Source organism: Schistocerca gregaria, chromosome 2, assembly GCF_023897955.1.
Source record: "Schistocerca gregaria isolate iqSchGreg1 chromosome 2, iqSchGreg1.2, whole genome shotgun sequence".
Classification (NCBI taxonomy): domain Eukaryota; kingdom Metazoa; phylum Arthropoda; class Insecta; order Orthoptera; family Acrididae; genus Schistocerca; species Schistocerca gregaria.
The window spans coordinates 278,539,121-278,555,809 of NC_064921.1; the positions used below are offsets into that span (position 1 = coordinate 278,539,121).

Genomic DNA, 16,689 nt, shown 5'->3' on the forward strand with positions numbered 1-16,689 from the left:
TTCACTATGTTCAGTGCTATATTTTATAGTAAGTGATATATCATTTCAGGCAATGAAAACTGCCAATTTCTCAAGGATGCATTTCACACTCCTGTGTGACGTGATGACAGCTGCTGCATGAAGTAGACATAGGTACATCAGAAGAGGGGCTGACAAGCATTTGGAACTACAAACCCCATAAACTTAAGCAGTCTTAGATCAGTACAGAACATCTTTCTAAGCTCTGGGAATTGTTACAATGTCTCTGTGTAACTTGATTTTATATCTTGACTATGGACTACTGAATTTATTTGAAATCCACCAGAGTTCCAAGTAATGTACACAACAGGGGTGGCACTGGAATGTGATTCCTAAAGAAATCTCTAAACACATTTCAGGTTATTATCATTCTGGGTTTGTATGCCACCAATTACTGTATGTTGTTCCGTTTGCCAGCAGAGATAGTGATTTACTCCATATATTACTTTATTCTGTTATGGACACAGTCATAAAAACATATCAGTATTTAACAGCATTCATGTAATAACAAGAAGATGCACTCAATGCACTGTCATGCCACCAGATATTTAAAATATGTAGCTCCTTCTAAATTCCAAAAGTTGCTTCCGTGAAAAGTAAGTGATATGACACTACCTTACTGAGATGGGCAAGTAAGAAACAGTTGTTTACATGGAGTACTATAATACAGATGAGCAGTTCGTAGTGGGTCATATAGACCTTATTGATATTTTAATGGAAAAATTTGAAGTTTCCTTTTGGTAAAGAAGCAAGATGTTCCAATTATTTAAAGACAATGTTGGAATGAATGATGAGGAAGTATGGTCAGTATAAAAAAAGAAAAGTGCTGACTATTGGCGTCATTTCATTTTAATTTAAAAAATTATTTGTATATAAATAGTTGAATGCAGCAAAAACATTGACAGTTCCATAATCTATTCTTCTAAAATTAACATACATTGAAAGAACAAGAACGAACTACAGAGACAAATGAAAGATTCGAAGTATTACAACCACATCAAGCGGTCACGTTTCCTAAATGTGTGAATTGCAACTGTTGGTGAAAATAAAATTATCTATGCATGTCTTAAACATGACAAACCACAGTAACAATTGTTACTGATAAGCAGTTTAATAAACTGGAATCTGAAGTCTGTGCTGTAATTGCATCAGTGTGTTTACTAAATTTGAAAACAAAAAGGATATTCCATTGCTTATGTTTATAAAGCGAACAAAACGAGCAAGCAGATTTAAAGTAAAGGGTAGAGTTGACGAAAGCGTGAAAATGTGGTCAATCTCCGGAGATTTTCTACGATCTCCAGACATGCACGGCTAATATCTCGTCTGTCCGGCGCACTATATCCCAATACAAGGCTGTCTACTGTAGCTAGAAAATAATTTTGCTTTGTAAGCAGTCGATGTCATGCTAATCACTGGCAACTTTTTTATACGTTTTAATATACTGTTATTAGAACAAGCGCAAAAGCGACGCTCTGGTAGGAGAAAAAGCTATCACGAATTACAGTTTGTACACAGTCGGAATGCGCGTTATAATATCTTTCTTCCACGGTAATACAAGTTTCGTCCGAGAAGTTAACAATGTGTGGGGCTTTGTAGAAAAGTGAGCAACACTGTTTCGAAGAAAACTTACGTGTGTTCTAGTTAATAACAACAGTGTTAAGTGGGACATGGTTCTCCGTATAATTTCTTTTTACTATTGAAAATATCCAGCCGTAATAGTACTGCGATCACAAAATTGTCTAAAGCCAAAAGAAAGTTTGCTGTAGTTCAGAATTACAGCATCGTTTGGGCTACCGTGGGAACAAGTGTTCGTATCATCAACAAATACATATTTAAAAATTTCGAAAATAATTACAGATAAACCTTAAATTTAGTTTTATACATTATTTTTTATCGAATACACATTTCCAATGTAAATTTGTCTCTCGCGGACGCAGCTCAGAGACACGCGCAGTTGTATGATACAAATTGGTATACAATATGAGCTATTAAAATTAATACCTTCGGTTTCTGCAGTAATTATAGGATCCATTTGCTACATATTAAACGTCACGTTGTGACGGTCTCGCCTCCTGGAAAAAGAACATGCGATATCAAATTCACGCAAGGAACTGCTTTTAGCATAAATTTTAAGATTATGAAGTGTCCACGCAGCGGCAAGAAAAACCTGTGATTTAATTGTTTGTTAAAAAATGTGCGCGACGGCTCTCTAGCACGGACAACAAACGTGTAGTACGACAAATGAGACAATCGCAGCGTTTTTTGTTTTTGTTTTTTCAGTTAAATTTCTAAAGCAACTTAAATGGAAATTGAAGCGACGCTTGACAAAAATACCGCTATGTGGAATGTTAATTCAACAGCGAAGAAAACAAAACTTTAAGATATTCAATATACGTACGAGGCAAACACTATTTTACTCAAAGGCACAAAAACATTGTTTTTCATTGGTCTTTTTGAAAAGCGCGATCTGTAGTTATTGACATACAACGATAATAAGCGTTGCATTTAATTACAGCTTTGCTATTCATCTACAGCAGCTTCTTTTTCAGAATCGTAATTCTAATCCTACAACAGTGCTATCTTCGTTTGCTAGTGACAGAGATTATCCTTGCACTGCAACAATGCTCAGCTTACGTCGCTTGTTTCAAAGAGCGCGCGAGGCGAAGCTGCGACAATTTCGAGAAAAGTGTTATCGTATAAACAAATGGTAAGCCCGAAGTATTATGGAAATTACATTGTTTTCCACATCACTTGTAACTAAATTATCGACACCACTGCATATCAATGATCACGAATTCATTACGTGCTGAACAGAATTTTGTGCGCCGACGTAAACAATAGACGGAAACGTCACTACCGGCAAAACAAGGTGTACAAACGCGCGCCGGTTCTGAGTATCAGAAACACTGGTCATTCTTACCTGTATTAAAACTATAGAACGACATATCACAGCCAATACACGAACCACTTCACCATCACTACAGTATATTTGTGGAGCGTCACATCACAACACAACGCACATCACTTCGTCTTGCCACCACCGCATGCCGCGGCGAACTCTCTCTCTTCCCCCGAAGAGCCGAGAAAGCGCGAACGAAGAGCACGGGGATTCGGCTGAAGCTGTGCGTCCGTGGGGATGGAGGGGAGGGTATACTTCAAGGACCTGGAGGCGCATATGTGCGAAACGGAAGTTCTTTCGTTTCCCGTTCCCCAAAGCTGCGCAAATGTTTCGCCAACTGCGTGAGAAATGAGCGGGGGCGCCCTGACGCAGCGTAGAATTGATCAATAAACACAATCTTGCCGAGCGGCACGGCATTCCGAGCGGGTCTTGCTGGCCACGGAGGTTTGGATATACCGCCGTCGATTAGTGGTGGGGGAGCGCCACGCATATATCCTCCCCACCACTTCTCTCCCCTCCACTGTCTCGATTCTCCCCTCCTTGCGCGCCTGTGTACCTGTTCCCCCTCCACCAACCTCCCCGCCAGCCCTTCCGCAGTTCAGGCTGTGTCTTACGAATGCAGAAAAGGAGAGAAAAATCAACTAATTTTGCATATGCGTTGTAGCGCAGACATTGTCACACCCAGGTGCCGTGTGTTCAATTATTATGCTAAGTGTCAAATCTTAAATTTGTGAGCTTCAGAGATATCAAGAATGAAAGCACATCGCGTAATAATTGCTCATTTTGTTAACGTGAGTAATACAAAACAACTGTTTGCTCTTTAGGTCTAGTATCTCGGACGAAATTTTACATGCCAGCTTCTACAGAAGCATTTTGTATAACCGCCGTACGCATTACTCGATTAATTAGCAGTCGAAAATGTTTTTCTAGTCTTAGATTGTGCGTTAGAGAAAGGTACCGATATTGCAACATACGTACTAACGCCCATTCTGAAAAGAAAACATGAACAGTCTTTTCGTATAGTTTATAGTAGTTGAAATGCATGGAATCACAGTCATTGTTTTTCAAAAGGTAACAGGCGCACTTAGTTCAAATGTCTTTAGTTAAAGTACAACCTACTCCAATATTCGGCAGAGTTTAACAACATTAACGACAGCAGAACGTTATAAGTGTTTCTCTGTTGACAGAACCAGATACTGAAGATTTATTAGGGCGAGGTCGACGAACTTAAAAAGTGAAAACATTATAGGCCTAATGACTTGATTAAACAACAGAACGAGTTCCACGAAATGGGAGACAATATTCCATCTAATTACCTGACAGCAGCCCATGGTGATTGTTCAGCTAGCAAAAGAACGTTAACACAGCATAAAAAAGTTTTACCTGTGATTTATCGAAGTAGAAAATTTTCCACATTGCTCCGTGGAACCCAAATGCTATTACACGGCATCAACTGGTACTTTGCCATGGATAACGATCTTCAGCTATACTTACCCAGTTCTACATAAAACTGTGCTACATTACACAATGATGACAACCGTGAGTTGCGGACGATTTATCACTATCACAGACTATTGTAGTATTCATTCATGTATTCTTCTATTACCCAGAAAATGTCTTCTTTAATCTTGATTTGCAAATCGGATAACATTACTTGCTACTAAACGCGTCCTGACACTTCGCGACCACTACATCTGTGGTTTGTCGAAATTTCTTCGCCTTCTTTCTTAGTTTCCTGTATTCACGGTGTAGGTGCTTTTAATTAATAACTTAATAAAGAATCATTTCCAAAACGCTTGTTTGCATCCATTATTGCTCAATGACGACAGAATTGCTACTTCCCAGTTACCGTTTCATTAGTAATCTTTTAAGTATGCTTGTATAGTCCTCATTTTACTTCTTCTCCGATACATTATATGAAATTTTATGTAACCTAATATTTTTTCCGAAGATTTAATTCTCTCGTTTTTTTTCATCTCCTATGTATTATTTGGTTTAAGACACTTCTGGGATTATAGTTCCACAGTTTCCACCACCGCTCTATAATCTGTGTTTTGCTCTTTTACAAATGCCTCATCCGGAACGCTGATTTCAATGTTTTGGCTCTTTCTTCGCTTGTCTTGGTCCACTCACTCATTGACTGAGATCCGTATTTCAAATTATTTACACTTTTAACTTTCCCGCGACTAGTCTTGACGTTATATCCTTGAGTAGCCTACAATTCGTTTTAGCCCTTTGCACAAAACTTCGTCCCGTTTTCTCGGCAGTTTCATCGAATAATCAGACCGAGTAAATCGTGTCTTGCCAGACATTCATTAATCATAAGAGCCGATTGTGAGCTATTTGAACACATTAGAAGATTGATATTGATTTTAGTTCAATTCGAAAACGCAGTCACAGCACCCAACATGAAATATGTGTGGTTAAGGGACTTTATGAAGTACAGTGTTTGGATTTCCAATTCAGGCGGTAATCAATTGGTAGCCCTAAACACTAAATGCTATTTAATTCTTGTATTTCATCGTTTCGACAGATCTTAGATATAGATTTTGGAATTCTGTGAGAAATACTGAATTAATAAACACGAGTCCTGTAAAAAATTAATGGTAATTCATTTACCTTGAAACTTTTAAAAAATATTTCATTAGCTGCGATATTAGTAAAATGACTGACTTAACGCTGAACGTTCCTAACTGAAATAGAGCAGAAAACAAAAGAAACCAGAAGAGTTACTATGTGCATTTTTATACTTGAGCGACCGTCTTCCTCGCCTTGACTAAAGGTTTTTTTTTTTAAAAAAAAAAAAAGAAGCCATAGATGAAAATAAAAATATCTGCTGTTTTTAATCAACTGAAACAGTTATCTGTATGTATGGTACTATATTTGTATCCACCAGTAGAGGAAAACAGACGGTGTTTCTAGATGTAGAATCTGTTACAATCAACGGAGATATACTAATGAATACCGCAGTTTACACGTCGAAGCTATAGAATGTATCAGATTTTTATCAAATTTACAAAATAAAATCAGTAAGCTTACTCAGAAAAAAATTAAGTAAATTAATTTCTAATGGGAGGCAAAAATTAACAGTGTTTTGTTACCATGTGTACAGAAAACAAAAATTGAATTTGCACACATGTATATAGGCTCTTAAAGAAAGTTATAAAGTACAACTGTAGTGAACGAAATGAAGAGATGCAAACAACTATTAAGAAAAATGAAAGAACGCACAATAAAAAGAGTTAACTGGCCAGACAAGAATGTGCGACTCTCTTCGTAAGGGTTACAGTAGAATAACTTTCTAACTAACAAATCAGAGGGTGTTATTATCGGTAAGAAAACAACAGAACGACATCGCTAGATAATGACTGAAGAAATTAAAAGGAAGAGGAAAAAATTAGAGCGATTGTTACATAAATAAGGAGGTAGTTTCGTACATCACTTTCTTTGCGAAGCTCACTACAGACCAGAATATGGATTCGATCGTAATGAACACAACTTACGTGAAACCAAACATAAACCGCCAAGACGAGTATGTTAGTGCAGACTGTGGGCAAGTTCAAGTAGTTTAAGGTTTAGTGTGTAAGCGGGAAAGTAAGTAGAATCAGTTACTTTTATTTCATGAATACTGATATCCTTCCCGTCAGGAGGACTGAGATACCCCTAGTCTTAAAAGCTTATGAATGTTTGTTCGGTGTGGTTACTTTTTCTTGGGCTGTTCTTGACTATGCCTGTCAGTGATTGCGCAGGTACCGATGTTGCAAGTATCATACTTTGACTACATTGTGGTATATAAAATATTTTAACGGGAAGAATGACAACACACAGAAAATTTTGCTGAATTGCCATGGCTTAACCTGTTACGCGCATTTAAATGGTCACGCCAATGATTCGGGAATCAGTCTAATTTAACACTTTCTTGTAAAATGGTTCAAATGGCTCTGAGCACTATGGGACTAAACTGCTGTGGTCATCAGTCACCTAGAACTTAGAACTACTTAAACCTAACTAACCTAAGGACATCACACACATCCATGCCCGAGGCAGGATTCGAACCTGCGACCGTAGCAGTCGCACGGTTACGGACTACGCGCCTAGAACCGCGAGACCACCGCGGCACTTTCTTGTATTTTACTGTCGCAGTAGCTGGGTCATACGTGAAAGAAACATACTTTTTTCGTACTACGTCACGTCTCAAGCCTCCATAGGCACTATCAGTCCTTTAGCATTCAAAAATAGTTTTATGTGCTGGTGGCTATGACTAATATTCGGTTCTTTTTTTTTTTTGTATGAATAAATTTACTTTCTGAGGCTTAACTATTATAGGCCTATCTTAATTTTTCGCGGTTAATAATTCATTGGTTTTCTGTTGTCGCTCATTGTGGAAGCGAAGTTTACAATGTTTGTTTACGCCAAACGCTCTCCGCATTTTATATCCAGAAGCATAGCCAGCGTCCAGAAAACACGCTGCAATTGTAAATGTCTCTATGTGTTTATTTTAAATCATCATAGGTATACATTTGAGCGTTTTCTGGGGTTTAAAACCACTCGATTATTTATTGTGCAAATAAACATGCTTAAAGAATCTCAGACGCTCACAAATGTGTACAATAAACGAGCTAAAATAATTACGTAAGGCTACCGGCAATACAGATTAATTTTGTGCCGCTGATGTTGAGTTTTAGGGATTAAAAGTTACACGAGCGCAGTATAAATAGAGTCGCAATTTTTACTGACGCAAGTGGTGATGAAATAAACCGAACGCATTGATATATCGAAGTTAGAATTTCGTCATATAACAGCAATTCGTGAAATGAATATCATTAACGATCTATAAACATTTTGAATTCATAGAGCGAGAAGACAATGAATATTAATGAGAAAGGAATTTATCGTTATTATATTTCTATTGCTGGATGTTATTTCTGCCACCAAAATGTCATTTCTAAAGTAAAATAGAAGGGCTCCGTACACGCCATTTGCTTGCGAGTCGATAAATTCTGCCTCTGTGTGTTGTGTTTTGAGACTGTGGAAAGTACTCGTCCGGTATTTGCATAGACGAGAGGGGGAAATTGCCTGAAACGGCGTCCAGGCTGGCCAATCTACCAGACCAACGATCTTTGGTCTGGCGCGCGTAGCAAACCGATCCGCGTCAGGTTCACTTTCGTATCGCACAAGGTAGTGTTACACTCGAATCCAATTTACAGTACAACCCGGTTGTTTAAAAAAAATACCGAAAACACTGAAAAGAAAGGAAAGTAGGTAAGTGTTTAAAATCCAATTGATAATATGATCAGATGACACGGAGCTCGAATTAAGGAAGGATGAGAAGGGAAATCGGACGCGAATTTATACCGTCGCCATCTCGAAAGCGAGTTCAGTTTGCTAACCACAGCGTCACCTCGCTCGGTCAGAAAAAAACCTGAGGATTGCGTCGTTTTGTCAGCTGGAGTCCTTAAGCAACAATACATATTTGAAGAATCGACAGTGTTTCGAAATCTGAAGCAAAGGGGATTCAAATACAAAATAAAATGGAAAGGCTACAAATTATCTACTGCAATCGTCAATATACGCAAAAAACTTTAAGACAGCACTATTATTCAAACCATGCTAAACTGAAACAAACAAAATCACACACAACTGCTCGAAATGACTGCCCCAAATATTACAATGAGAGTGGTATTCGCTTACGACAGAGTGTCTAACCTGTGATTAGGATTCTGGTCTCGCATTCAGAAGGAGCAGACTAAATCCCCGTCCTGTCATCCGATTAGGGAGTGCCGGGACAGTCCGAAAATGTTATGACTCTTTTCCTTCTGAACCCTTAGTGCATTCCAGCGTGCGCCCCTTCTCTGCAACCGCATATTTGACACCATTACCTTTGTAACATTTATCGACTTACGCTTGAAGATGTCTCCATAGTATGGAAGTCACCACACGTTGCTTTTAACTAACAGACCAGCACCTAGTCTGATATGTAGTTTGAAAATTTCCGCGGGATAATGAGTATTCTATGAGATTACGTAGGAAACGATATCCCTATAGAGGTCAGCGATCGTTCTTAGTTCTTACAAGCAGAATTCGTCTGGATCGCAATGTGGTTATTATTCCTTACGACTCATTCTGCCGTAGCCATTATTAGAATGGACAAGCCACGTACGAAATAATGAACACGTTGCTATGTAGACAAATTCTGTGCATAAATTTTAAGTACTATCACCGACCTCTATAATGATCTCCTATCCTGTTTAGTGAGTATTGTACCTGGTAAAACTGTTTTATAAAGTTAAAAGGAACATAATAAGCTGTGTTAAAAGAACTAAATTTAATACGTGCTGTCTCAGCTCGAATTCATTCCCAATTACACGACAATTTAAGCTCTACTTCTTGCAAACTACCCAGAATACAAAACATAGGTTCGAAATTACGTTAATCAAAAGTGAAATCCGAGCAGTATGTAGGATGAAAGACAGTTTCCAAAAAGATCTGATGATGGTATTGACGAAACGTGTCATAGAAAGTAATAAGTACACTACGATCTCGACCAGTTTTGTGTGTAAGTATTCCATGAGATTTCGGAAGTGAAACCGTATGGTGAAATCTGACCTTTTGGCTTTCAACGAGGCATCCATCTTCAGGCCAGTTATACGACTCGGCATTACCAGTGAGCATACCTATATTTGTAGGACAGTTCAGTGTGATGTCGCCCGCCACACAGTTTTAATTTGTCGGAAAGTTTCAAATCAGCGCATATTCCGCTGCAGAGTGGAAGCTCATTCTGGAAACAATCGTCCCAGGTCCAGGCTAAGACGTCTCTCCGTATTATCCTTTCTCCCAAGAACGATAGACCCGCAAGGTATGCAACAGAACTTCTGTAAAGTGTTGAATGTAGGAGATGAGGTACTGGAGGAAGTAAGGCCTTGATGGCGAGTCGTAAGTCGCGCCTGGATAACTCACTCGCTAGAGCACTTGTCTGCGAAAGGCAGGTTCGAATCTCGATCGTGCATATAATTTTAATATGCTAGGAAGGTTCAGTTCATAGACTGATTTTATTGTGGCGTACAAGCAACATCTGCGCAGCAACTACGGTGGCAACTTAAAATAAAACTCTTAAACAACAGATTTGCAGTCGACCAGTCAGTCGCGAGCAGGCAGTGTTAAGTAGTGGGCGAACGACTGTAGTGTGTCAACGTTTTTGTTCCACGAAACGTAATGGAGGAACAAACAGAACGTTCCTGTATCAAGTGTCCCAGACATTCTCCAGCGCCAAATGACGCTACATGGTTCCAAAGACGCTTTCAAGTCACAATTATCTATGATGCGTACATTCAGACGGAAGCAACGAAAATTTGTACCAAGGCCGCGATTCGAACACGAGTCTCCTACGGACATGTCTGTTAACTAGGAGACCTCGGAAGTTTGGAAATTTGTGGTAAGGACTATGGGACCAAACTGCTTACGCACCACTTAATGTAACTTAAAGTAACTTACGCTAAGGACAATACACACACCCATGCCACAGGGTACCTCGTGTAAGGAGGAGTAACGAGCACCATCACGTTTCCGACTTTGATAAAGGTCGGATTATAGCCAATCGCGATTGCGGTTTATCGTACCGCGACATTGCTGCTCGCGTTGCTCGAGATCCAATGACTGTTAGCAGAACATGGAATCGGTGGGTTCAGGAGGGTAATACGGAACGCCATGCTGGATCCCAACGGCCTCGTATCACTAGCAGTCGAAATGACAGGTACCTTATCCGCATGGCTGTAACGGATCGTGCAGCCACGTCTCGATCCCAGAGTCAACAGATGGGGACGTTTGCAAGACAACAACCATCTGCACGAACAGTTCGACGACGTTTGAAGCAACATGAATTATCAGCTCGGAGACCATGGCTGCGGTTACCCTTGACGCTGCATCACAGACAGGAGCGCCAGCGATTGTGTACTCAACGAAGAACCTCGTGGCACGAATGGCAAAACGTCCTTTTTTTGGAAGAATCCAGGTTCTGTTTATAGCATCATAGTGGTCGCATCCGTGTTTGGCGACATCGCGTTGAAGGTACACTGGAAGTGTGTATTCGTCATCGCCATACTGGCGTATCACCCGGCGTGACGGTATGGGGTGCATTGGTTACACGTCTCGGTCATCTCTCGTTCGCATTAACGGCACTTCGAACAGTGGACGTTACATTTGAGATGTGTTACGACCCGTGGCTCTACCCTTCATTCGATCCCTGCGAAACCGTACATTAAGCAGGATAATGGACGACCGCATGTTGCAGGTCCTGTACGGACCTTTCTGGATACAGAAAATGTTCGATTGGTACCCTGGCCAGCACATTCTCCAGATCTCTCACCAATTGAAAACTTCTGGTAAATGGTGGCCGAGCAACTGGATCGTCACAATACGTCAGTCACTACTGTTGATGAGCTGTGGTATCGTGTTGAAGCTGCATGGGCAGCTGTAGCTGTACACGCCATTCAAGCTCTGTTTGACTCAATGCCCAGGCGTATCAATGCCGTTATTACGGCCGGAGGTGGTTGTTCTGGGTACTGATTTCTCAGGATCTATGCACCCAAATTGCGTGAAAATGTAATCACTTGTCAGTTCTAATATAATATATGTGTCCAATGAATACCCGTTTATCATCTGCATTTCTTCTTGGTGTAGCCATTTTAATGGCCAGTAGTGTAGTTGTGTTTTATTTATTACTGGCTACCAGCTTTTAAGCAGAGACACTTACAGGGAATAGAAGCTACCAGTCGACAATTCTTGTCTCGTCACGGTGATGAGACTAGAGGCTATCAACACGTACGTATGACCTTACCAGGTGGGATTGACGGAGGACATCGAAAGGGTGCAAAAAAGGGCAGCTCGTTTTATATGATCACGTAATAGGGGAGAGAGTGTGGCAGATATGACACGCGAGTTGGGATGGAAGTCATTGAAGCAAAGACGTTTTTCGTTGCGGCGAGGTCTATTTACGAAATTTCAGTCAAAATCTTTCTCTTCCGAAGGCGAAAATATTTTGTTGAGCCCAACCTACATAGGTAGGAATGATCATCAAAATAAAATAAGAGAAACCAGAGCTGGAACAGAAAGGTTTAGCTGTTCGTTTTTCCCGCGCGCTGTTCGGGAGTGGAATGGTAGAGAGATAGTATGATTGTGGTTCGATGAACCCTCTGCCAAGCACTTAAACGTGATTTGCAGAGTAATCACGTAGATGTAGATGGAAGTGCAGAGTGGGCCTCTTTTCCGCTCGTTTACAGCGAAGAAGGTACTAAGGTGACCTTCAAGTTGAACATCACAAAGAAGGACTTTTCTGACAGTTTCGCAAGGTTTTAAGAACGTTCTGTGCGTTCTATTCAAGTGCGGGAAAACTATAGAACACCTGAAGCATTAAAACTACCGTCTTGACTTTTCTGCGGAGACGAATTTGACCCGAAATAATCGTAATCCCCTCGAAGACTTCGCGACGAGAGCGAAATGACGTTCAGTTGGGGTCGTTGCTTGTTGGATGTGAGCAGCGCTGCTGTGGCGGTGCAGTCTGCAGCCACCCCACGCGCCCCCTCGCGCCGCGCGTGCGTGCCCGCTGTCGGTATATACGAGCGAAGACGGAGAGTACGCAGGTAATGCGCGAGACAATAGCCCGCCGCCTTCCCCTCGGCGTAGCCTCCCCTAAGCGGCCGCTGCCGCGTGCTAGGGAACAGAACGGCAGACTTCACCCCTTGCCTCCCTCCGGCAGCCCGGCGAGTCCTTAACTTCGAAGTGACCACATGCCCGCCCGGCCCTTTGTGCTATTTCCAGGGGCGTTTGTCACGGTCATGTCTGGCCGCAGGTTTCCTGGCAACGCTCCTCCGGTGTGGCACGTGTGGTCGCGGGGAGCAGCGGGCACGTTCCACAGGCACACCTCTTCCGCGCTACCGGACGTGCTTTTCGCCGATGCCGTGAGTGTGGTAGCCCTGCCCACGATCTCACACGAAGCGTGAAAGGAAAATCTTTCTGTGTGCTACCTCTCCTCTCCCGCATACCGTCGTGATACTCCACTGTGACAGCAGCGAGCCAAGCGGCCAGTAAGCTACACAGAAGGAAGAGACCTTAAACTGTACTACGCAAAGATCATATCGCAGTGATAAAAAGTGTCCCCGAGGGTGAATACTCGCATTATAATGATCAAGCCACATTCGCAGTCCGATCCCAATCCTTTCTTTAAAATTTGAGAAATTTCGATAGCAGCAGTAGTCATTGACCCGTTTTGATCAATTACTTTAAAATGTTGGGACTGGACTATAAAAGTGGCTTGACCACTATAATGTAAGTATTCAGTCTTGGAGACACGTTTTATCACTGCGATGTGGTCTTCACGTAGAATTGTTTACTGTCTCTTTCTAGTATTTTGGTCGTGCGGTTCTAGGCGCTGCAGTTCGGAACCGCCGGACTGCTACGGTCGCAGGTTCGAATCCTGCCTCGGGCATGGATGTGTGTGATGGCCTTAGGTTAGATAGTTTTAAGTAGTTCTAAGTTCTAGGGGACTAATGATCTCCATTGTGCTCAGAGCCATTTGAACCATTTTTTCTTGTATTTATTCATATTTGCGCCTGATTATGTAATTTAAATTACGAAAACGGACGTGTCTCTGATAAAGGATTTACAACAGCTCCAGCGGTTTTTGTTCAAAATGCAATTATTATTGGTTATTCTGTCTTAAGGGGACCTAGATCGGGAATTTTTTTTCACCTTTTCGGGTTTTTATCTCATTATAAATTTTGCAATTTTCCGAATAAACTGATCTATATGCTACAATAAGCTTCAGAAAACCATTAACAACAAATATAAACAGATAATCATCTTGAGGTTGAAGTTCTTTTCTTCCGTGTTTGCTTTAACAATACGTATGTTTTTGGATAGGGTCCGCCTTTAGCAAAACACATTTTTTGTTTTGTAACCCAAACATGTTTCACTGCAGTTGCGGTCACTGTAGAAACACAACACATCAGAAAAACCACACCATGTGGTAAAAATGTATGAATTCGTAATTTATGTGTTTTTTTTCAAATATCTGTAATTACGATTTAAAAACTAATAGCCACATGTATACAAACAGCAAAAAATACTCTTTGTCTTTAACAGATGGAAAATAAAAGCCCACTGAAGATGCTGCAACTGCAGTGAAACATGTTTGGGTTAAAAAACAAAAAAATGTGTTTTGCTGAAGGCGAACCCTATGCAAAAGCATACAATATAAACAGAGTTTGAGGTTTCAATAGAGCTGAAGTTGATTTGTTTTTTCCAACCTGAACACCATTTTCGAAAAACTTGCCGTGTGCGTATTTTAATACATGTTAAAATAGTGAAACTTGTTACGTTCTTAGAACAGGAATTTTGTTCTGTCTGTATCTCATAGTGTAAGTGTGTCGATATTATCCAAGTAGTCGGAGGTGTACCGACAGGTAGCAGACTTGAGAAAATGCTTGTGTGGCTCCAAAGGTATTCATCATTTTTCAATTTTTCTTGTACAGCTGTGCGTCGAAATTCTTAGATCACACGGGGTCATGGAAGTGACAGATTCCAAAACAAAACAAAAAAATCTCCTAAGATTGCGCGCGCGCGCGCGCGCGTGTGTGTGTGTGTGTGTGTGTGTGTGTGTTTGTATGTGTGTGTGTGTGTGTGTGTAAGTAAGGGGAGGCAGAAATAGAAAAAGAGGGAGAGAGAGAGAGAGAGAGAGAGAGAGAGATAGACTGAGGGTGCAGAGAAAAACAGCGTTTTCTCTCTGCCTCCTCGGTGTAATCTTACTGCATCTCTCATCTCTCTCTCTCTCTGTCTCTCTCTCTCTCCTCCACAAACACGCACGAGCGCGCGACATTTGTATCTGTCCTCTGTAAATTAAAAGGCATATTTGAACATATGGATAATATTTAATGGAAATGAAAAGTTATCAAGGATAGTGCACTAGGAATAACAGATTACGACTACATACTAAACAGATGTAAACTATCGGACGCGTTAAATTTCTCGAAATGCGACTGCAGATCAAATTGACAAAGAGCAAATGATGATCAATAATTTCCATGACTGATAAAAACAGACCATTCCGCTGTCGTTATTCTTTTCAACATCTCTGATATTAGACACTTTTACATGGAAAATACTTTTATTGTCAAGTATGAATAATTTTCGTATAGAGACATGGAGAACTGCTTGCAAATCTAAATTAGAATCAAGTCATTGTAAAGTCAAGACCATATTTATGATAATTATTTAGATTTCGCTAGTCTGCCATCTCAGCTCGATGACAGTGAAACAGAAGCGTTATACGGGAACTAAACGGTATAGTTGGCTTCTCATTCTTAGTTGAAGAGACAGCAAATCTCTAGACTGGTAATCGCAAGAAAGAGAGCTCAAATCGCAGTAATTCAGGTATACATTTTCATTGCTTCTCTTGTTAAGACAGAGGCACGTCTTACAGACGTGAAACGAAAAACAGGTCACTGAATCTTGTAAACTTTCAACTTCTTCGAATGGAGCCCCGCGTCGACGAGTAGAAGGTTAGTTTCCGGCGTTTCTGTATTCCCATCTTGTTTATTTTCCCGTCAGTCACTCTGACGGCAGCTTTATTCTGCTCGTCCGCCTCGAGTACTGCTAAACATGCTCCCATGGAACGAGGCTACTAGAGACGTCTAGATACTCAGCGAAACGACTTGAGAGGACAAAATGCTTTTTACAGAACCTACTGGCAAATAGTTGTGACATCAAAAATCACAACATTTAAAATACTAAAAACTATTTGGAAGCTACAGTGGCTGACAGTTCACTAAGTCAATGAATAATTGCTAGTACTTGCTTACTCTCTCGTTGTGTAGTCAATGTATGTTACAGAAATTAGTGCGACTTCTAAGAAATGCTATGATCTTTGAAAGAATAGGTACTTGAGTTCGTTAAGAGTAGAACTGAGAGGGCGATAAATAGTGGCAACACTTTTGAGGGACTGGAGACGACTTGAGCAGCACCATGTAACAGACCTATTCTACAAATATTACCCGAAAATTTCTGGCTTTATTTTACAAATATTTCTCAAAAATTCCCTCTTGTTGAAAATAAACAAAATATTTATTCGTGAAAAGAAAATACTAGTCAATCCTATTTTGTCAAAAGCTGACATTCCGTGGCTGTGTACTAAATATAGGTTGACTCTCACATAGAGATAACAGCAAACCAGCCACTTTTTAAAATGCTATTTATTTCTTAAACAGCGCCGTTACCGGTTTCGAACCGACAGGTTCATCTTCAGACGGCTAGTTCACGTTTTACATGAGATTTCGCCTTAATGCTATTTTGTCAAAAACTGACATTTGTATACATACTTCATTGGGGTAGAAAGGGGGGGGGGGGGGAGGGGGGTCAGTGGCTCAACAATTGCATGCCTATTCCCCCGTACACATCTCCGCAGCCGTTGTTAACCCCTGTCATCTACCTATGCCTCGTGGCACACCACAGTTGCCTCGGCGCTGGTTTTGTATAGCACAAAAAAAGCTATGAATGATATACTTCAACCATAGCGACACGCCAACAGTTTGCAAACTTAGAGGTTTCGGAAATGCCTCCACATTTGACCCTAAACCTAACGATAACGCCCTTTTGTGCGTCACGACTGCGCCGTTTTCGGCGTCCCTATTCTCCCCCCTCCCCTTCCTACACGGTTTATATATCTGCGACTGCTAGCGCTGCCACCTGTTGTCCGTAAGTGGTTTCAGTACGTTGACGTCGGA

General features: G+C 40.8%; 1 protein-coding gene across 2 annotated transcripts in view; it reads right to left on the reverse strand.

The window, feature by feature from the left end:
• LOC126336869 (protein jim lovell-like) overlaps positions 1 to 3,318 on the reverse strand; it is a 51,105-nt gene extending 47,787 nt beyond the window's left edge. Inside the window, exons 1-2 of one of the 2 annotated variants that reach the window (XM_050000974.1) lie at positions 2,417 to 2,634; positions 2,020 to 2,090 (exon numbers count right to left, since the gene is read on the reverse strand). In XM_050000974.1, the coding sequence (XP_049856931.1) occupies positions 2,020 to 2,050 (31 nt within the window). In that variant the 5' untranslated portion in view covers positions 2,051 to 2,090; positions 2,417 to 2,634. Of the gene's footprint in view, positions 1 to 2,019; positions 2,091 to 2,416; positions 2,635 to 2,938 lie in introns of those variants that run through there. The other variant, XM_050000975.1, reaches the window with a different exon arrangement.
• Between the last annotated feature and the right edge of the window lie 13,371 nt (positions 3,319 to 16,689).